The sequence below is a fragment of the Lingula anatina genome, chromosome 2, assembly GCF_051362555.1.
Source record: "Lingula anatina isolate TDL-2025a chromosome 2, LinAna3.0, whole genome shotgun sequence".
Lineage (NCBI taxonomy): Eukaryota > Metazoa > Brachiopoda > Lingulata > Lingulida > Lingulidae > Lingula > Lingula anatina.
The window spans coordinates 46,822,269-46,844,807 of NC_141768.1; the positions used below are offsets into that span (position 1 = coordinate 46,822,269).

At 34.8% G+C, this 22,539-nt stretch overlaps 1 protein-coding gene across 3 annotated transcripts; it reads left to right on the forward strand.

Annotated features, from left to right (window-relative positions):
* The first annotated feature begins 415 nt into the window (after nt 1-415).
* Nucleotides 416-22,501, forward strand: LOC106155687 (uncharacterized). Of its 3 annotated transcripts, XM_024077652.2 has the most exons (26): nt 416-849; nt 3,717-3,805; nt 5,973-6,204; nt 6,777-6,905; nt 7,718-7,902; nt 9,180-9,254; nt 10,140-10,261; nt 10,470-10,567; nt 10,871-11,007; nt 11,343-11,452; nt 11,700-11,783; nt 12,237-12,326; nt 12,581-12,707; nt 12,907-12,983; nt 13,603-13,659; nt 15,125-15,179; nt 16,014-16,082; nt 16,752-16,891; nt 17,499-17,585; nt 17,892-17,984; nt 18,575-19,534; nt 19,736-19,863; nt 20,196-20,312; nt 20,634-20,736; nt 21,018-21,129; nt 21,714-22,501. In XM_024077652.2, exons 1-26 carry the CDS (start codon nt 545-547, stop codon nt 21,848-21,850), a joined length of 3,918 nt encoding a protein of 1,305 aa, XP_023933420.2. In that variant the 5' UTR covers nt 416-544; the 3' UTR covers nt 21,851-22,501. The 3 variants fall into 3 exon arrangements, with proteins under 3 accessions (XP_023933420.2, XP_086860958.1, XP_086860959.1); XM_087004832.1 differs by lacking the exon at nt 13,603-13,659; XM_087004833.1 differs by lacking the exons at nt 416-849; nt 3,717-3,805; nt 5,973-6,204; ... (1 more) ...; nt 7,718-7,902; nt 9,180-9,254 and adding an exon at nt 9,261-9,434.
* The last annotated feature ends 38 nt before the right edge of the window (nt 22,502-22,539 follow it).

Genomic DNA, 22,539 nt, shown 5'->3' on the forward strand with positions numbered 1-22,539 from the left:
GGTGACATTCTCTTTGTATAACCATAATTTTCATTATATTAAATTAAATTATATTATATTATTTTTAATATAATACTGATGCGTGAAGTTCAGTAAATTACTGAACGAAGACATCAGTGAAATTGTTCCATGAAATAAAAGATACAAAGCGATGAATTATTTAAAGATCTAGTCGCCTACTTGCTTTTCAAGAGTGGGAAAATAGCCAACAAAATTCAGGGACCATCGGATTCATGGCCCATATCTCGATCTCCACAATATTCAACTACTATCATAAATGTTTGATGCCGATGTAATGTTTTGAACTATTTAAGAATATACACTGTCTATTTAAAACATTTTATTTGTGGCAAGTGGTTCTTGAAAGCAATCGTATTGTCCTCAGTGTCCTTAGTATTGTGCTCTGCCGCTGGGGGCAGCACCGTGCAAGTGCTAAACAGAGCGCAGTTCACACGAGTCGCTTGCTGTAGTACTTCTGTCCCTGTAGATATATCTATATGCTTAAAGACACAAAGACACTGACTGTTGCCTGTTTCAGGACAGGATGGAGGAAAATGAGACGCAGGGCGCTCAGACTTTATCCATGTATTTGAAGAAACACAGAAAGAACCAGCTGAGGTTCTACATACTCAGCATTAGTGTCACTTCCTCAGCTTGGGTGATAGGGTGTTATGGATTTTCCTACACTTGGGTTTTCGTTTTGCTTTCTGTCTTATTTCTGATATGGAGAACTAAGTTACTACATTTAACGGATTCTGAATACCGACAGCATGAGATCTTGATCCACAGGAAGAGGGCACTGGCCCATGGAGAGACGGCAGAATGGGTCAACTTTATAGTGAACCGCTGGTACGTACGGTTAATGGTAGTTAATCCTTATTTAAATGATCCTTATTTAAATGTACATATATAAATATATATTGTGATATATTGTGTAAATAATGTAGTCTAGTGAGTCTGCAAATGTATTCATATCATTTAGTGCTCAGTAAACTTATTATTATTATTATTATTATTATTTATTATTATTATTATTATTATTATTATTTAATACATGGACATGAAAGCGTTTATACTGGTTTGGGGGGGGGGAGAAGGTTTGCACAATATATAGATCTAATACAAGATCTGCACTTGTAACTGGCGTTAATGTTTGCTTTCTTGGTTTAATTTATTAAGCAGGTGTGCCCCAATCAGTCTTTCTTAAACAAACAAGATTATATATATGTAGTGTGAAGTGGAATTAGATATGATGGAAAAAAATTAGTGACTCACTTTGCTTTATATTTAGGATACCTCCTAGACATTTACTGGCATTAAGATGTAAATATATAGTGAGAGAGGAAATGGGCAGTGTAAAATATATTACATACTGATAAATTTGTTTGAAAAGAAAATTATTCTCCAAAGAGACCTAGCTTAGATCAGGCTTGCATAAAATTAACTCAATTTTAGGCACTTGCCTTAACAGGTAAGTAGGTCTGAAAATCCACTTGTCCCACTCCAAAATCAATGCCTCTGTGCCTCCAAGATATGAATACATGGAAACCACTGAATTTATGTAGGACAAGTGATCCATAAATAATAACAATAATAATAATTTAATTTTGGTCTTTAAGTTTGAAATTGAAACTCCACACTTAATGTGAATTAACTGCCAAAGTTTCCAGTATTCAAGGAGAGTTATCTTCATAGACCATCAAGCCATTATCCCAGTTTGCACTATATGTCAACACAGAGAGGCTTGTTCTTGCCTTAGACCATGTTGTATGCAGCTCTACCCACCCAGTAATTAGTTCTACATATGTTGCCAGTTGTAATTTTATGTAGGCACAGTGAGTATATACACACCATGTATACATACTAGTAAAAGTTTTTTCTGCTCATGGCTGTTGGGTAATAAAATGAACTAGGATATAAACCAGTTTGGATCAAATATTGCAACCACAATCATAATAGACAGTGACAGGTTTGTTTTCTTGTGTGGGTGGGAAGTGCATATTAGCCGCCTTATTATGTACACTTGACCTTGCTCAATTAAATTAAAGGCAATATAATTTACTGGCAAATAAACAATTGCAAATTAATTTTGAGGCCCTTGAGTTTAGTATTTGACCTATAATTAATCTAGACTAGACAGGAAATTTTATGAACAAACTGGGACTAACAAGTGCAAATATAATTCATGAATTATTAATATACTATTGTAGACTGTCAAATATAGTAATACATGTATGTGTAGAAACCGATATAATCTTTACTGGGCTATGAACATACACAGATATACAAGACTGATGTATGTTAGACTATTTTGCTGTCAGATTGAAAAAGTCTGATGATTGATCTGGACTTAGCAGGCAGTCAAATGTCGACATTTTTTGAATATCATATCACATCCCACTATGAAATGATGGAATGCCAGACAAGCCTGGTTCAAAATATTTGGTGTGGGGGTCTCTTATATCACAATTGTTTTAGGGTATCAGGCAGATAAAATGTTAAGTGCAGAGCCAAATACAGTGAGGCACATGTCTTTTTTTTTATTCAAGATCAGTGAAGGGACTGCTCCATGTACTAGTAGAGTACAAATTGAAAATGAAAATATTTATCTTTCAAAGCAGGAAAATGGTTATTGAGAACTATGCAAAAAAGTTAATTCCTGTTTTGATTTTCAGAAATACTTTTGTCTTGAAATAGTGTTGTTTTAACAATTTTTTCTATGTGAATTTTTAACAAGGAACCTTATTGTGAAAAGATTAATTGAACTAAAAAGTGATGAAATTTAGGAGATATTCATATTAAATCAATGATGTACAAATGTGTGCACACATGCAGGTTGAAACTCCTATTATCTGGCATACTGCATTTAAACCTAATTATCAGATAAGTAGGAATTAAGTGTATAGCACCCTTATTCATTAATTGTTTATGATGCAGTTGATTACCTACAGTATGTAATTCAGGGCCAGATCCAGAGATATTTTCTGACAGTCTTCTAAATTATCTTTGTTGATCCATCCTCCATTTTTGACCGTCTTCCAACAGAAAAAATTAGATATCCGTCAATGTAAACTTGTAAATCTGACCATCTTCCGAAAGACCCAGAAGACGGCCTCAATCTTCCCCTGTAATATTATCATATTATCTGAGGAAAAGTACAGTGGGACTTTAAGGTTGAAATCTTAAGGAACTATAGTAAGTACTGTAAAGACTCTCAGCTGAAAAGATACCTGTGTATACCAGTGCAAGGCCACCTACAGCTATTATTCAGGTGCATATTATATAAGTTAGATGGAGAGATGAAATCAAAGGCTTTACTGTATCCTTTGCATTCTGGTGGACACAGGGGGGGGGGTATGGGGGGGGGTGCAGGCAGCTGTTGGGAAAATACTTAATAGAAATTATAGTTCTCTGTTGGGAAAATAGAAATAGTTACCTGGATGCACACTTATATGATTTTTGCTTTAGCCAAACAGTTTTTAAAAGTGTATTTTATATTTTAAACCAGTTATGACATTATGCTAAATCATTTTTGCTTAATCTCCAAGTAATTTTTTGTCTGTATTTCTTGAGTAGTTTGATTTCATGTTTTTTTTGCAGTTAGCTTTCATCACAATCTGAATTAATTTCTTCAGTCAGTACACAATTTTTTACTAATTTCTGAATAGTAACAAAAGAAAAAATGATGACCCTTGTTATAACTCATTTAATTGCAGGTGGGTTTTTTCCTCAACATCTTTATTTGACATAATCAAAAGTCACCTGGACTCCGCATTAAATGGGGAGAGCAAGCCATTATTTATAGGTAAGAACACATTCATTTTCTTGTAATGTGCTTCTGTATCATTTGATGATAAAACTTTTATATTTCCTAATACATCTACACTCATCCATACACTTATATATGTGTTTAAAATATTTGAAAGCATAGTTTTATATGTGTGTGTGTGGGGGGGGGGAGGGGTATTTCAAGTGCTTTGCTATTAGTAGAAAAATTGACTTGGTCCCTGTTAAATGCAAGAATGTGTGTATGTAATTTGTGGTCCTCAGTATCAAGAGTATTATAATATTGAAGTGGTCCATATATGTAAGGATCAGTGCTTTTGCACACAGTCATTCTTATTACAATTTGACATGAAAATCAAGCTTGACATTAAAGCTCTTATGAAGTGCTGTGTGATTTACATTTATTGCCCCATTTTATGAAGTTGAATGAGGCTGCTATACAAATGAGATATTTTGGCAAAACCCTCTTACTTAAACGACCAGTGGGACGAATCTATTTTCATTATAGTGCAAGAGACTGTAAATATGCAATTGATTTCACCAGTATTTAATCTCATGTCAGTAATTGTATATGTACATGTAGGTGTTTGGCCTTAACAAAAGTCAGACCTTTGAAGGTCTTCTGTCGTTGAGAAAAATACACAAACCAAATACTTTTTAACATCAGTTATTGCACTTGAATATTAATAGTGACTTCTGTTCATACTTTAAAGTACTTGTGATTTGCGTAAATTAAATATCTACAATTTTTCATCAGCTGTGTCTGCCTGAATGACACATCTCCCTATTGCTGTCTTATATATAATTTATAAGTTCTTTCACCAACTTAAAAACCCAGCTTTTTACTGCAAGGAATATGTGGGTTACTTGCATTTTGTCTGTTATTTTAAAATTAAAACTGTCTTTAAAGTTTAGATAATCTTACTGATATCCTCTAGACCTTTATTTATCTATGGGTATTATAATAAATGGAAAAGTTTTATGTTTTAAATACTCATGTACTTGAAAAACCCATTCAGACAAAATAAGATTGCTCCTTTTTTGCTGTGACAACAGCTAAAAAAGTAGCATTTTTCACTTTTGGCATGGCTGCAGGAGCTATTCATAGGAGCAATCTATTAAATTGAAAAAGCTCTGTAGAGATAAACTGTTAAGCTCTGTTGTGCAACAAAATTAATTTCAGAGATATCAGATGAGAAGATCCCAACCCCATTACTGTATCGCTGCAGAAGCTAACAGATGCACTGCAGTGATATAGTCAGTGGACTCTAATTACAGACCATCTCTTCTGATATAGTGAAGAAGCCCATGTATGAAAGGACATGTTGATAAATACACACAATAGAGTGGTCATGTGGCTTTCTATATTGACACCACCAGTCACATAGTAAAGATCCACTCTCTCAAGAATGCAGCATTGGTTCATATGCACTGAATGGCACTATGTTGGCCTGGGTTGTATGTTGTTGATAACTGACAGTAGAAATAAGTGCTTTAAAACCTGTCTTAGTTCAGCCTGCCTGAATACATGCACCTAAGTTAAATATAGCATACTGTATGTTATATATATGGGGGGTCAGGTAAAAGAGCTTTTGAAGGTGTAGCAGCCATTCCTCATGCTTTTGTGCAGTGTCACCTTTAAATGCAGATGTCTTTGGAAGTATAGTTTAATTCATGCCATTAATGGTATGGTCTTAGTATGTTGTCCTTTTGCTTGGCTCATATATATTGACTGTTATGTTGATTTAGAGCTTTAGGAAAACGTCAGAAAGATGTTCAAATGGCGAGTGACCAAAATGATGAGGTTCAGTAATAGACCAAATTATATACATTATAGAGAGAAATTACAGTTGAGAGAACTGATATGCATCTATCTTTACACCTTTTTTATGTACACTGAAATTACTCCATATTACGGTTGAAAGGGAAATAACTTTCAAACAAACAATTTCATTATAACAATCTCTACAATCCATCTGCAGGCCACATACTGCTTTTAACAAGTTGGGCAATTTTTGTAGCGATCTTTTGATTATATAAAAAGATGTACTTGAAATCGATTAACATTATCTCTTCGATGTCTTGCATTTTTTGATTATTACAAATACAGAAACGTGCACTTCACCCATCTCCCCCTTCAACTGGTCACTGTATGTGATATAACTTATTTCCTGATTTTTTTTTAGATCAAATGGAAGTAAGAAGTTTCACCCTGGGCAACCACACACCACATGTCAAAAATGTCCGTGTATTTGAAAGCTCCGATGGCATCACAGAACAGGCGACATGGCTAAACATTGACAGTCCTCCAGATGGCCTCAAGGTGGCGCTGTCTCACAGGGTTGTCTTGGAGGCAGACATAGGTGTCTGTGATGAGGGATTCCAGATGATATTTCATGCAAGACTTGGGGGAAGAAGGTATGCATTCTCTTCAGCAAGGTGCATTTTTTCATCAGTGGTTGTCAACGATATGATTTCTTGGAAATAAATGGAAATGTTTTTTCACATTTCTGGCACTGATTTGGCCTACACATGCATTAGAAATATAAATTAATGTTCGATTAAAACTTGTGTTTTGAAAAAGAGTGTGGTAACCCTCTGTAATATTGGTAAAGATGAGACATATTATTTGTAGCTCCTAGGGCAATGTTTTTTAATTGTCACCTCCACAACTTGAGCATAATAATGCCAACAACCCTTGGCATTTGTGCACATGCCATCCCCTCAAGTTTTCTGACAGTGGTTATTAATTTGTTTCAAATAACATTCATAGTGACTAAGTCTAAGAATACATTATTTTACTTAACCTCAACTTATCTTTTGACCTCTTGAGTAATTATATGTAGTTTTCATTTTTCAAAATAATTAAATAAATATATAAAAAAACGTATGCCATTTTTGCAGTAATGGAGAAAAATATTGGGTGATTTTTAAAGGTCCTTTTTAAATTAGAAAATATAGACCTCTCATTGTTTGATTTGTATTTAAAGGATGGGTGTGAACTGTGAGGCTGCAGTGGAGAGATTAAGTTTGAGAGGGAAGGTCCAGCTAATCCTACACCTCAGTATGGATGTCCCCTTCCCCCACGTTGCTAAACTTACTATGTATTTTGTGGAAAGGTAAGGAAAGATATGTCTGGTGCTGATTTTAATTATTTTAAAAAGAGAAAAGAAGAACTTTTAGTTGGTAATTTTACATCATTTCAACCTAATTCATTCTCACGATACCATGGGAGGATAAATTTGGTGGAAAGGTGAAATGTAGCCTGGATAGCTTTAAAATTTTTGATACATGAAAAATTAAAAAACACATTGACAAGTGATTCATTTTTAGAATTAAGCTTTATTTCTTTCTATTTTATTTTCTTTTTTTTTACTCACCTAATAATGTACAGGTTTTGGTGGAAAAATTGTGAATTTTTAAGTTCACTAAATGGCCAATGAAGTTTCACTTGTACAAGCACTGGCAAGCCATTAGTAATTGGAGTCATTCTTGTGTTTATTTACAAATTGGCTTCAATTTAAAAGATTTATCTGAAATGTAATCGAAGACTAATTGACCAGATGTATTGAAATAGGAACTTGTCTAATTGAGTGATACATGTATAATTTACTGCTGTGACTCCGGTGTATTAAAGTTAAGCTTGCAAACATAAGACAAGTTTTAGTAGACACATTACAAGCTATGTTAATCATATTGTGTCATTTGGCAGCATGCTGTAGACAATTGGATGTAAGCCAAATGCACTCCTGTTAGTAAATCTGCCTAGACATTCAAGTTCTGTTTTGGGTATAATTAAAGATTGTATATTCAAAATTTAATGGTACACAGATTTACCATGTGATAATGCCATCTTAGAGTTGCAATAATGAAGAAATAACAAAAATATTGTTGATTTTCCTAATAAACCGAGAGAGTGCTTTCATTTCAGGCCAGAAGTCTGGTTTTCCATTAGAATTCTCAAGGCAGTGCAGGTAATGGAGCTTCCCCTGTTGAAAACTTGGCTTCACTCTCTGGTCTTGGAGGCTCTCACAGACGTACTGGTTGACCCCAACAACATCGACATAGAGCTTTGTCAACCTACCACACCAGTTTCAGCAACGGCAAAATCTAGTGGTGGGTTTGTGTGGTGTTGAAAGGGACCATTCCCAGACCCTATCGTACTAACTGAGGATTTATCTATCTCCGAAGGGATTCTTGCTAAATTGCAATCAACTTAAGTGGCTTAGATGTCTGTCACCCCAACTGAAGCTGCTAGAGGGTAATTAATTATCGTTTAAAGCAATTTTAGCAAGGAACCTCTTGGAGATGGATTGATCCTGTAAGATCGATTTAGGTATGGGAACCCAGTCTAAGATTAGCTAAGAAATTGGCATATCTGTTAAATATTGGCTTTTCTCCCTAACCTTTATGTACTAGTTCTTCATTATCTTTATTCAGTTTTGATATTTTGTCACAACTCTTCTCTTTTTTAATAATAATTGTTTTCAACGCTCTGTTATATTATTATTGCTTAACTGCTGGGCAGAACCCTATATTGTATCACAAATAGTTGTTGGCTATGATCCCTGAAATTGGTGGTAATAATACTCTTATTTGTCCTCATTAAAGCTTAGATCTGTGCACAGTTACTTAGGTATTGCATGACTACAATGCTTCAACCAACACTGTTGCCTGCAGCCATCATTTTGATCTATTATATGATGGCCAATGGATGTTGGTCAAAATGTCAGCTGCAGGCACCACCTTAGATCAGGTGCACAGATGTAATATAAACAAAATAATTACCGATTTAATGTAAAATGTATAAATGTAACAAAAATGATTAATTAATGATATGAAATGGGAAAGGGTTGAGCTATTGGCAGGTTTGCTCAAGCTTCCTGATGTCTTACAATGAATGTTTCACAAAATTAATTTATACATACACCAAATGTGGTGGTGACCCACAGACCTGGCCGAATACAATCTAAGAAGGCAGTCTGAGCACTGAAATTAATAGTTCATATGAAGTGGTGACAAAATAATATTTAATTTAAAAATAAGATTTCTATGAGAATTATTATAATTTTCACACACAAAAAACATATTTCTCTGCTAACCAGCTGCATGTAAGAAACCTTGCCAGCTAACTGTTAGTTTGCCTGTTTATACTACGTGGCATGTGAACAAAATATTAACGTATCAAAGGTAAGTGACTATTTGAAGTACAGATGACAAAGAAATTGCACAATTCGTTGACGCTAATGACAACAGATGGAACAGAAACTACTACAAAATCCTTTTAATTGACTTAAAGCCCTACATTAAAAATATCTTCAAAAGAAAACTAAAATACATCAGCATCCTTGGAGACATGGTTGGTAACATGCTTGGTGCTGTTTATGTTTCAGCTGTGGGTGTTGTCACAGTGGTACTCAGTGGTGGACAGATATGCAGGGCTTCAACCAGTGTCTTTAACTTACCAGGTAATGGCAAGCTGTCAGATATGGTCAGTCTGCTAGGTAGGGTTAACCTACCAGATGAAGTCAACTTATGTGGTATTGCCAAGCTATTAGATAAGGTCAACTTACCAGGAAAGGTCAACCCATCAGATGAGTTAAATCCACCCAGTAAGGTCAACCCACCAGATAAGTTAAACCTATCAGGTAAGGTCAACCCATCAGATAAGTTAAACCTATCAGGTAAGGTCAACCCATCAGATAAGTTAAGCCTACCAGGTGAGATCAACCTATCAGATAAGTTAAGCCTACCAGGTGAGATCAACCTATCAGATAGGGACAAAGTACCAGATAAGTTCAACTTCCAAGGTCAGATCAACCTCTTGGTAAAGGACAATGTACCAAGGAAGGTCAATCAACCACATAAGGTCAACCAGGTAGATAAGTTCAGTATACCAGGTAAGTTCAACCTACAAGGCCAGGTCAATCTCTCTGATAAGGTCAACATAATGGGTAATGTCAACCCGTCTGATAAGGTCAGCCACCTAGATCAGGTCAACCTATGAGATAAAATCAACTTGTAGGGTCAGGTCAACCTGTAAGATAAGGTCAACCTAAAAAACAGGTGTGTTGCAGTTTATTTTATAATTTTCCAGTACAGTATGTTTTATACTAGATTCACCTGTCTTTGACATGTAACATAATATAATATATAATATGGGACTTCCTCCTAATTGAATCTGTTTGAAAAGAAATGAAGGAATAATAAGATGCTTTTGGAGAATTATTTTACTTTGGACTTTTCTTTCTTTGCAAAATGTATTAGGGAAATATTTAAATTATGCATGCAATGATAAAATTTTGGTAAAAAAGTTTATGAATTGGAGTAAAATGTTATATTGTTCCTCTCAGATGCTGTCCATTACTGTGTGGTCCAGCTGGGAGACCAGAAGAAGTACACAGTCAATGTGAAGGGAGAAGCCTCTTGGCAGAGTATGCTCTCCTTCTTGGTTCATAACCCTAAACATGACAAGGTAGTACAAAGTTTTACTGAGGAGATACTTGTTTTAGTTTTAGGAGATATTTGATGTAACATTGATATATGCCACTCTCTTGTGGCTTATTTGTTCTTAGAAAGTGCACTGTATTTTCAGTAAATAACAAAATGCCCATTTATTTCTTTAAATCGATTTTTGAATGTAAGCAGTTATGTGTGTTTTCACTTATTTATTTTTTTTGCAGATTTTTATTAAATTGAAATGTAGAAAACTACTTCATTCATCCACAATGGCACAGTTTGAAGTTCCTCTGAAATCTTACAAATTGGAGAAACATGGAAAGTAAGTGAAGTAATCATCAAAGTTTTGCTTGATCATTTACGAAATACCTTTTTTCATTTCTTTGTATAATGTGCATTTTATTTTTTGTTTGTTGCAAATATACGTGTTATCACTAAGACAGTAAATATATTAGAAAAAGTTTGAATATGCTGATGTTGCCATGTACAGTAGACCTTTTGATTACGCACTGTGAGCTCTAATCATGACTAATAATGATAATTCATAACAACAATTTTAAATATATTTCAACTCATTTCAATGTCAAACAATCTTATGATTTTTTTGTCCTTTGACACTTCCAAGTTATAAAGTTGACCTGGATAAGAAGACTTTGTTAGCACTGAAAGGAGCTGTGAAGTTGGAGATGCACATGACGTACACGCCTCTGCCTCGTGTTGAACTAGAGGCTCCTCTGTCTGAGCAAGGAGATGAGGAAAAGTGTACGCCTTTACTAACATTTTTATTTATTATATACTTCCTAAGACAATGAGGCATGTGGTTTTCCACAGAGTTACATACCATGAAATTGATAATTGTCTTTATCAGCAAGTCATTTTTATAACCAATGGCATCTGAAATTTGCCCCAATGAAAAATTGATTAAAAAAATAAACATATTTCTGAATCAAATGATGTAATTTTTGGACATAAAAAAGGATGTCAGGATTCAGTATTTGTTACTTTGATTGAATCATACCTTAATGACTAAATCACATACAGAATAATCTCTCGAGGCAAATTTTACATATTTACATCAAGTGATCCCTATTTTTCAGCTTGCAATGCAGGAGTACTTTATGTCCATGTCCATGGTGCGGAGGAGTTAAGTTCAAAGTTTAAAGACTCAGTCAGCCCATACTGTGTTGTGGTGGTGAACAGAAGACGGGTAAACACAGTATTTTTCTTATTATGTCATATACATGATGTGAATCATGGTAATGTAACAGTGACATTTTACAGATTAATTTCATTGTTAAAAGGTACAGTCATATAATGTTTTGGGTGTTTCTAAAGAGCAGTATACATGATGGATCTATAATATAGTATAAACATTTATTAAATATCTTTAAAAATGAAGCTCTGTTTCAATGAAAAATTAATTGTGTCCGGAAAATTTGCTCTATTCCTGCTAGGTGAAGACCTCTCTGCCAGAAGCTCTGAGTAAAAATCCAAAGTGGGATTGCTTTGCAGAATTTTTTGTAGCAGACTACTCCAAGGTAGATATTAAACATGATTTTGTCTGCTTCAAATTGGAAATCCAATTTTTTCTTGGCAGGTTTTCTGACTTAAGTGCCCCTGGATGGTTGCCCATATAATACAGTGCTATTTCCTCCTGCTGTTTTCTAACAGCACAAAGTCATGTCTGATATATATATATATATATATCAGCATTGATATATATATTAGACTAAAATTAACTAGACTACCTTGATTTACTTTTATTTATGTGTCAAACTGTTCTTTGATTATTCACAGTAAGATATTCAAAATTCTAGATTTAAAGTGTGCTTGATCAGAAATGAGAAAGTTTTATGACTTTTATGAATGAAAGAATTGAAGTGATTTTCTTTGAAAAAGGGAATATGAACATCATACAGGGATTGGCGAGTATATAAAAATAGTCAAAATATTTTTAAAATACAATCATTTTCCCCCTTTTTTTTCCTTAGGTTCCTGTTTCTGTACTTGTTATAGACCAGAGCAAGAAGTCAGATATGGAGGAAGAATTGCTGGGATGTGCAGTGATAACACTGAATGAGGTCGGCTTATACTCATGAACGTCTTTTATTTTACAAGAGATATTGTTAGGATTTTAAGCAGTAGTTTACATTAATTTTTGGCTTTCCTGGTGGAGATAAATTTTTTTCTGTAGTGATAGGGAGAGGAAACGTGGGGATTACCAAAAGAGCTAAACTAATGTACCAGAAAATTGAAATATTTGTTTATAAACTTATGTTTCAGAAAAAATCTTATGAGCCACTGATGTGTTTCTTTAATCATTCCTCTCTCTCAGGGAGAAATAAGGAAAGTGAGGCAGAAAATTCCACTGAAAGCAGGACCACAGTGCACTGCCCCTAACACCTCAGGGTCCATTACTGTCTCCTTGTTGTTCAGACCCATCGCCTCTGTGGCACATTCTGGTGAGAACTGCTACGATGTGAATAAGTCCTTTAATCATCCTCTTCTTTGTCTAACTGTTCATGTCCTTAAGGTTAAATTGTATATTATCAAGGAAGTCATTGATATATTATCAAGGAAGTCATTGAATGAATTCTGTTAAAATGATATTTTGTTGATCGTGAACTGATATATGTATATGGACTGATTTTTTTCTTTCAGAATCTAGTGACTGTCATCATGTCCACTATCCTGACAACAATGTCATTGCTAAACGACGATCTAATTCTACATCAGCTGTAAGTTTTTTCTTGATGTAATCTTACATCATTGACTTATTTCAGTAAATTTCTTCTAGAAAGTTGGATGATAAATGTATCATATTTACCAAATATTTTGACATGAATGTGTACATTAACTGGAACTTTGAATAGAAATCTGAAAAACATCAAACTTATCATTGATAGAGACATATAACTTATTTGTTAAGACTAATCTTAATTTAAAGCAGCAGGGGATACATAGTTTGGGGTATAGTTAGTGAAAACTTGGGTACAAATGGTATTACGGTAGAAGTGCTACTTTTAGTGGAGATGTGCATTGCTGTTCATCTCAGAAGTGATAGTTTCAGTGCTTTATGATCATTTTGTTTTGCATGCAGCTTTGAAGCATACAAGCACAGGTTGATGAATAAACTTTAGGAAAAAATGAAAGATCTTGATCACGAGTGTCAGTTTGACTGCTATATTGAAATTTGAAATAATTTCATAACTTACTTCAAATATTACCTAAACTTTCATAATAATCTATGAACTCTTTCAAGATGAATAATTTGAGTAGTGTGTAGGTTGGCAGCACACTTACAATGTTAGCTTGTTGCTTGGCTACAGATGGCCAGATGTGGCTTCTGCTTTAAAGTTGCAGGATTTAGTTCCTAAGCTGCTCAGGAGAAAATGGAAGACATATAGCGACAAGGTATCCTTAGGTCGGACACTAACTGGAGAATGGCATGCTGAGTTAATTGATGATTGTAGTTGCACACTAATATTAGTGAACACAGTAGTGTAGTAATGGGGCACGATAAGTTTACGAAGAAGAACCTTTACCATGAAAAACACACACACACACACAAGACAATTTATTCTAAAGCACATAGCGTGAACACATCTGTAGGCATAAGCCCAGAACAGACCTACTACTGAGGAATAATGTTTTAATTTTTGTTTTAATTTATTTTTATTTGGGGGGGGGGGGGGGGGGCAAAATTCAGTAAATCAATTAACTACTATAAATGTATTATACTCATAAAAGCTTAGCCATATGCATAAATGGTACATACTTGCACGGCCCCAAGCATATTCAACACCAGTCCAAAATAAAGCCAGATCCTCCTTCCCCCTCTCCTCCCTTTATCACATGGAAATAACTGGGACTATCACCTTCATTACATGGATATTACTGGGAATATCATCTCTGCACATGTACCCTTCAACAGGGTCTTCTGCCTTCTTAGATCAAAGGTGGCTGATCACAGTATTTATGGCTTCATACCCAGCTCCAAAAACACCAGGATTGGAAAAAAGGGGATCTGGCTTAAAATTAGGTTGCTTCATGACATATTTATGCATTTTCAAAGAATGATAACAAATTGTGCAAATTGTCAATCACTCTTAACACTTGGTATGTGACTGCAAATTCACTGTTTCAGGTCATTTCTTTGCATGTCATATTTCTTTTCTAGTTTTTGGTGCAGGGTGTTCGCAGGGTTGGCAAGGTATCTGTGCAATCTCTTCTCTGCTCTTAGCATGGCTTCCATGTTGCTTTTTGGGAAGAAGAATGTCACTAAGGTGCATGTTGGACCTTTTTTATTCACTGCATTTTTCTGTTTGCCTAGCTAATGGTGAATAAACCAGCTGAAGATTAATTTTAAAGTAGAATTTTGCATTTATTATTGAGATGAGGAGCACATTTAAGAGAAATCATGTTCTTTTAAGCATGATTTTTAGAAGTAGAAATTCAGTTTATTTCTTGAACTATAACGTAGTGATTCACTCAAAACATTGTCAGATGGGCTTCATTATTTTATCAGAAATGTTTTCTTTATAGATTAAACTAGGTCTGCTACCCCTTTTGATTTCAGTATTATCTTTGAATATGGCATGATAGATGTTTAAATCTAAAAATAATAAGAGTATTAGCTAAGACTACTATGTTAAGACTACTAATTATTCACTTAGTCCATATACAGTTAATAACAATATGAATGTGTTTTGAGCAGTAATAAATTGAGCAAAATAAAGTTATAGATTTTTCTTCAGTATCGCACTGAATCAAATGCACCTTATCTTTGGTTTGAATTAATATATGAACCTGTAATATATTCCGGTATTGCTTTCTCATCCTGTTTTGATGTGTTTGTGTTTTATCTTTCCTCCTCCAGCTGTTACATATGAATGCCCGTCACAGAGAGATCCAGGAGTTCACCCTGACCCACAGTAGGTGCTTGACTCATTTTCTAGGGGCCTTTCACAATGAATCTATCGTACCAGCTACTGTGCAGTAATCCCATGGGGACTCTTGCTGAATGCAGTTGGACTAACATGCCTCCTCTTGTTTCCAACATACTCATATAATCACCAGCTTTTTTTTATTCTACTCAACATCAAGAGGAGGCATTTGTTAGTCTGTTAATCTAATTGCATTCTGTGAGAGCCCCCGCAGAGTTAGTGCACGATAGCTATTGCAACCCAACTTCTTCTGAACAGTCCCTAAGCCTCAATATTATGTCTCAGGCCACCCTTGGTTAATATTTTGTTTTACTGGCAAACAATGATTTAAAACACAAAAGCCATAAAGGGGAAATTCACAAAATGTTTAGTATCAAAATGATAATTGCAATGTAAATAAAAAAAAATTTTCAGCAAAATCTTTCTCCACATAGATAGCCGTTGTCGTGCTTGGTAATGAGCTCCTGATGCTGTTTTGATTTTATTTTGAACACTCCAAATTGCAATCTTGAAAATATTTGCCAGTAGAACATTAAATTTGTGGAGGGTGGCCCAAGTCGTATCTTGCTATCAGTACTTCTTCACTAACCTGTTAAGGTAAATCATAAACTAAGCACCTGTTATCTCTCATTTTCTATATGTTTATATATATCATAAAACTTATATCTGATTATACCATGAGAGTGTGAAGTATCAACATTTACTCCTTGTTGGGCAAAGTTAACTGTGATAAGGATTCTTTGTATTTTTCTGCCATAATTAGAAGGTATATGATACCAGGTACTTCAGAAGAACTGTTGTGTATGTCTTGTTCTGTCTCAGGTCTTAGGTATGGCCTGGTGGAGCTGCACCTGATTCAAGGCAAAAATTTGATGGCCATGGACATGAATGGTAAGGTGTTGTGTTTGGAGTTGCATAATTTTTTATTACTGTGAATGTCTTTTTTAATAAGGAGTCTTTTACATTATAGATGAGAATCAAGTGAAATTTATATTTTACAGCTGGTTTTATATGTCAAATGATGAAAGTTTTAACTTTTAAAATGTATATCCTTATATTAATGTATATCCTTATATCTTGTTTAAATAATTTAGTCAAATGAGCCTGCAAATGTTTTTTCATATCATTTAGTGCTCAATAAACGTATTATTATTATTATTATTATTATTATTATTATTATTATTATTATTATTATTATTTGAGTGGTAAATAATACAAGCTGAGACTGGCTGCTGATGTGAACAGAGAAAACACAGTTGTTGATTGTGCCTATGCTGTTTCACTGGAATATTGAGCAGTTAAACCTTTATATCAGTCATTTTATGGAAAGATAAGAGAAGTAGAAAAATCTATTCTAATCATTCCACTCCACTTGTCTTATCTTTGCGCAATAGATGAGATAAGACAAATGATTCAGAAGTGGGAAGAGCTATTGGATACGTAGTTAATTGTAGGACACACTTAACAAAATTAAACTTGTTTAGTGTGTCCATAGTTTATATAATATAGATATAGTTGTGTGGAGGGAGCAGTTAATAAGAGCACATTTCCATTGAGCAGGCTCCAGTGATCCATTCATAGAGATCAAGGTGAATGGTGTGAGGAAGTTCAAGTCCAAGGTGAAGAAGAACACTTTGAACCCAGTGTGGAATGAGATGGTCACACTGCAGCTGCCAAAATGTGACGAATACATGGACATTGTAAGTATACTCAATGCTTATGATTTAAATAAAACTTTAGAGCATTGATAATTAGAGGTAAGCATATAATATTGAAATTGGACGTTTCTTTTATATATGCAGTACTGATGTAAACGATACACTACATAAGACCCCATTCAGGCAGACACATTGGACTAGTTGGGTCGGTCCAGCTCTGCTGGGGATTCTCGCTAAGTGCGATTGGTAGAATCAGCTTAATTGTGTGACAGCTAGACCTCCTTGAGCGGTTAGGGGTAATTATTAAGGCACATGACAGTTAATAACCACCTAGCTGCTCAAGGAGGCATGTCATTCAGTTAAGTTGATTGCACTTAGTGAGATCCCACGCAGAGTTGAATCGACCCAACTAGTGCGATGTGTTTATGTGAATGCTCCCCTATGTTATATTATATTATATACACGCATCTTGACTGCAGTCAACCATGGATATTATGTTATTTGTGGTTATCTTACATTGAGAGGAATCAATATTTCAATATTTCTCCATCTAATCTTCTAAAAGATAAAAGAAAAAATACATAACCAATTATATGGGCAGTGTTAGACTAGTTGATAAACATGTTATCTGAATTTCTTTCTTCTGCAGATAGTTTGGGACAAGGACCCATTTGGTCAGGACTTTTTAGGATCAGTCACTTTTACTGCAGACGAGTTGAAGCAACATGGATGCAAGGTAGTATCATGCTTTTTTCTATCAGCTTCTGATCATATTTATCTTATCAGTAGCAAATACCTATGTTTTAAGAAAAAGAAGCATGTGGAAGAAGTTTGGGTTGGTGTATATTAGACAGATTTCAGCTCTGGATTTTAGTTAAAAATGATAAAGTCTTCAAAATTATACTGATACCTGGTAATCAAATTACAGCCTGATAGATAGAGTTAGTATATAAAGATAGCATATTTTACTGCCTGGATGCTAGCATATATATAAACATACAAACATATAAACTGTACCAAAACATTGGTAACTGTATTTTAGGCTGAACCAGAATGGTACACTCTTCATGGTGTTAAACATGGTCAGATTGAAATGGAGGTGAAACCCTCTGTAGTAGAAGATGGACAGACACAGGTACATGTATTACTGTTTTAATGCTTTGAGAAACAATAGGCTTTCTTGCTGTCTAAGATATACTTTCATGCAAAAATTAGTTTTCTACAAGTACATGTAGAATTTTGTGATCTTGGCTTACACTAGCAGTATCAATCTGTTGGTCTGGGCTTACTGTAGTGACTTAATAATTTTTGTCATTTTGAAAGGCATTTCACTTTGGTTGAAGAATGTAAGTGAAAGGCATATGATGAGTTTTTCCAAGTATCAAAAAAAAAAAAAATGGTGAAAATGGGTCAATTGATACTTCAACAATGTTATCAAATATCCAGCAATTCACTACAATCAGAGACCAACTGAGTTACTGATTGTCACCAGACACTGTTGTAATTAACTAGGACAGAAAGAAGATAAAACTAGAACTATTTCTCTTTCATTTCTATTGTTATAAAATTGCGTCCTGTAAATGAAAGAGGTGAAAGATACAAACTTACAATCATTTTGCATTGTGAGTCATTTCGTGGACTTGTGTATTGATGCATGTGTTTAAAAAGGATTTTTTTTTAACTTTTCAGTTGTTTTATTTTATATTTTTATACTTCTCATTGCAGACTTCCCATAAACAAGAAGATTCTACAGATCAACTTGACAAATTATCGGAAGATAAAGTGACGTCTCCCACACCCCAAGACAACACCGAACTGGGTGAAAATACAACTACTTCCCGCCAAACATCCCAGGACAGTAATGAAGTGTTTATAAATAAAACTATTCAAGAGGAGCAGGAGGAGGCTCAGACAGAGTCTTGTGGTAAAACAGAACAAGAACATGTGTTGTTTAATTTAGATGACTGTTTATATGAGGAGCCACCAGCAGGGAGGTCCACCCCAAAGGAGGACATGCCTGAGGATTTCTCCACTCCTTCAGAAATTAAAAATGGAGAGCTAAACACAAGCACTGTCTCCCAAATAGTCTATGACTCCACCACGCAGTCTTCACTTAGCCAAAAACCAAAGATAACTAGTCAGCAAGAAGCAGATACTCCTAATATACACACAAACTGCCCCTTATTACAAAGAGGGACAGACCTCAATGCACAGATGCCTATCTCAAATGTTTACAGACGAGGAAATGGTTCGGTATTCACAGTTGCCAAACAAATTATGAAACAAAGAGAAACTGAAAGGCATGCCTTAGGGAAAAATCGAGACAATATTGAAATGAAAGTTTCACCACATTTAGATGCCAAGTTTTCTGATGATGAAACAATACTGAGAGAACAAAGAAGTATGGATGATGAAGGAATTAATTTGTCTGGAGAAGCATCTCCCAGATGTATAAGATCTGAGTCAAGCAGCAATTCCCACTTTCCAGAGAACACCACCGGAGAACCAAATCACAGTGAGCCCAAGGTGGTTTACCGCACAAGGAGTACATCTCCATCAAGGAGTGGAGCTGGTATAGAGAAGAAACGGCTGTCACAGAACCACAGTTTACCTCCTATACCTGGGAGCCCTTTGGTTTCCAAAGCTATGAGCTCTGACAATTTCCCCATTAAAAATACTGCTGAGGTAACCTTACATTTTAATTACACTGTTGGCATTACCAATGGTTATCAAAAGGTGACCTGGAAATAATTTTTGTTTTAAAAACAAGCAGTTCTAAGTTTGCTGTATAGATTTTCAAAAACTGCTGTATCATATTTAATCGTTTCTTTTTTACCCTTTTTCTGTTTGTATACATGTGATGAAATAATATCTTGTTTTCACCAGCTTCCATCCACACAGCCAGAAAAGAAATCCTGGTACTCCACCTTCAAACCTTCTAGTATCAGGAAAAGCTGGCGGATCAGGAAAGCCTTGTCAGAGGCCAATGTGCACAAACCTGCATCTCCCACCAGGTGAGAACTGGCCCCCATTTCACAAAAAAAAAAAAAAAAAAAACTTAAGTCAGTTCCCTGGCTTAGTTGACTAGGATTTCCATGAGAGTGCTGTTACACTGCTCCTGATAGGGTAAGATGTGACCATTTAACCGTGGTAATTAAGTTCTTAGCCAGGGAACCTGACTTAAGTTTTTTTTTTTTTGTGAAACCGGGGTCTGAACATTAAGTTATATGTCAGAGAGGGTGATCAAATGAATGGCTGGTAATGTGTTTATGAAAAATAACAATCTTTTAAATTATTTAAAAAAATGAAATATAAAATCAGACAATTATGTTTCTATATATCCTAGAGCTACAAAGGCTGCGGCGCCCAGTAACATGTATCGTGGGGTGCAGGGAAAGGTGCTGGGTGCCAGGGGACTGACCGTCCACCAGGGGGACCTCTACTGTAAAGTTCGGTTGGAAAGGTAAGATGTGGAGCCTATAGAATCAAACAGTTAAGGCTTGATCAATAGAAAGGTGTCATGTATACAATTTTTATTGTGTGTTATCAAATAGGTGATAAAATTATTATACTGTCTGACTAATTTTAAAAGTCAGTGACATGTAGTTTCTCTTATATCCCAAATTAAACTGTGTACTTTGAAACAAAGTTTTAAAAAATATGTACAGGCAGGGGACACTTGATATGATAAGCTTTATCATTACTGATTTTTCTGTTGAAAAAAGTATAAATGTGACATTCACTCAGCTTACAAAACATGAATCATTATTGATTTCAATATCAGGTTCAGCCCTTACAAGTCGCAGAAACAGAGCAGAGGCAAAGAAATTGCTAAATCTCCTGTTGTTCGTGCTTGTGCAGAGCCAGACTTTCATTTAGAATTTGATGTAAGGCACATTCTTAGTTTGAATTGTATAGCCTTAGCAGAGGTACATGTATCTAAGGATTTAAATTTAAATACATAAATACTGGTATACAACAAATTTCATGCAAGAAAATGCTTTTTCATAATGGAATATAGGATGTGGAGAATTTTTCTTAAAAAAGATGAAATAAAAATTAGCATATACCAATATATATTTTAAAGTACTAGCTCTTAAGTCACCAGCAAACAAATCCAAATTGTCAATACACAGCATAACTATTGATTTTATTAAATTGCCAACAGCTAGATGAAGGGCAAGGCATCCATGAGAATTCCGTCCTCATCTTTGATGTCAAGAATGTTAGAAAAGAACACATTGGACAACGAGGAGTGTCTCTGAGACAGCTGCTGAAAGGTAAGAACCACATCAAAACACTTCATTATAGTTTAGAATTAATATAACATCATTTATAATGTATATAATTTTTAAGAGATGTAACTTTTGTTATTCATGATGAATCACAAGAGTAATAATTTTAGTCCTGTATGTTGTTAATGCTGCATAATAATTCATTAAAAAGTGAGGGCATTATCTTATATTCTTCCACACATCTTTCTAAAATACAGATAAGTGAAAACAGACTTTAAGCAAAAGATTTGTAGACTGTAGAAGTCTTGGCATTTTGCACGCTCTTTCCACTCGTCATCTGTGACAAAAGTCCACACTGTTCTTGATCTGCTTAAATGACAGTAACAATCTCTGCATAGAGTACTACTGGTAATTGTAAAAGACCACCTGCAACACTACATATACATCAGCTTGGGTTTTATGCTTCCTTGGATGGTTTGATCTATCTAGGATTGAGCAGATATAATTGTAGCATATAAATTGTAGAGTTTTAAATCTTATTCTCATTTGTTACAGATATTACAGGTATTGAGTGAACCCTAAACATTTTAACCAATAACCTGCACCCATTTGTTTTTTGTATCTTTCAGACTCCCAGGAGGTGACCAAGTGGCTGTCACTAGAGGGCAGCATTGAGCTCCAGGTCCAGGTCTCCGCTGGCAATGCTTCCCAAAGTGGTAACCACACTCTGCCAAGAAAATCCCCTTTCAAGTTACTCAGATCTTGACATGCCATGGAAAATGAAATTTAATTTCTTGCCAGTATAGATATTTCATGTATCCAATTGCTATGTCATCTAGCAACACAAAGTTTACCCATGACATTAATGGATGGGAATATGTAAAGCATACCTTAGTGGTGCTATTCACTTTCACTTTTAATGGTCAGCAGTTTTTATGACCAAATCAGGTTTAAATAAAATAATGATGCATGACATCGATGGTGCTTGAGATATTAACGAAGTGGCCTTATAGATGCCGCTGAAACCAAACAAATTAGAAGTCTTACATGATGGTCTTCTATAAGAACTTGTGATACGAAAATACTGATTTTATTCCAGAACTGGCTCTTTTAACAAGTGATATGTATTAGCAGTATATTTATATTTGTAGCATATTTTGTATACAACTGAAACTTAAAACGATGTAAACATATACTTCACCTCTGTAGCTTCAGGCCTTTATGTCAAGTAAGGATGATTTTCAGTATGTTTAGATTAAAACATTAAACGTAACATTTTCTTTTCTAAGGAATATGACATTCCTTTGCATCTGATGTTGAGCATTAAAAGCAATGACATTTGTAATACCGAATTATAGGGTTTTCATTAGTCAATGGGGAAAATATGCAAGTTTAATAAATTTAGAACGAAAAAATATGTACAATACATTAGAACATTCATTGCAAGCAGTTCCT

What these genes read in the sequence shown, in the direction of transcription:
- LOC106155687 (XM_024077652.2), top strand. Translation starts at nt 545, where the DNA reads ATGGAGGAAAATGAGACGCAGGGCGCTCAGACTTTATCCATGTATTTG. An exon ending in ACTATGTATTTTGTGGAAAG is followed by an intron (nt 6,906 to 7,717) that starts GTAAGGAAAGAT and finishes CTTTCATTTCAG; the next exon opens with GCCAGAAGTCTGGTTTTCCA. An exon ending in CAGTGATAACACTGAATGAG is followed by an intron (nt 12,327 to 12,580) that starts GTCGGCTTATAC and finishes CCTCTCTCTCAG; the next exon opens with GGAGAAATAAGGAAAGTGAG.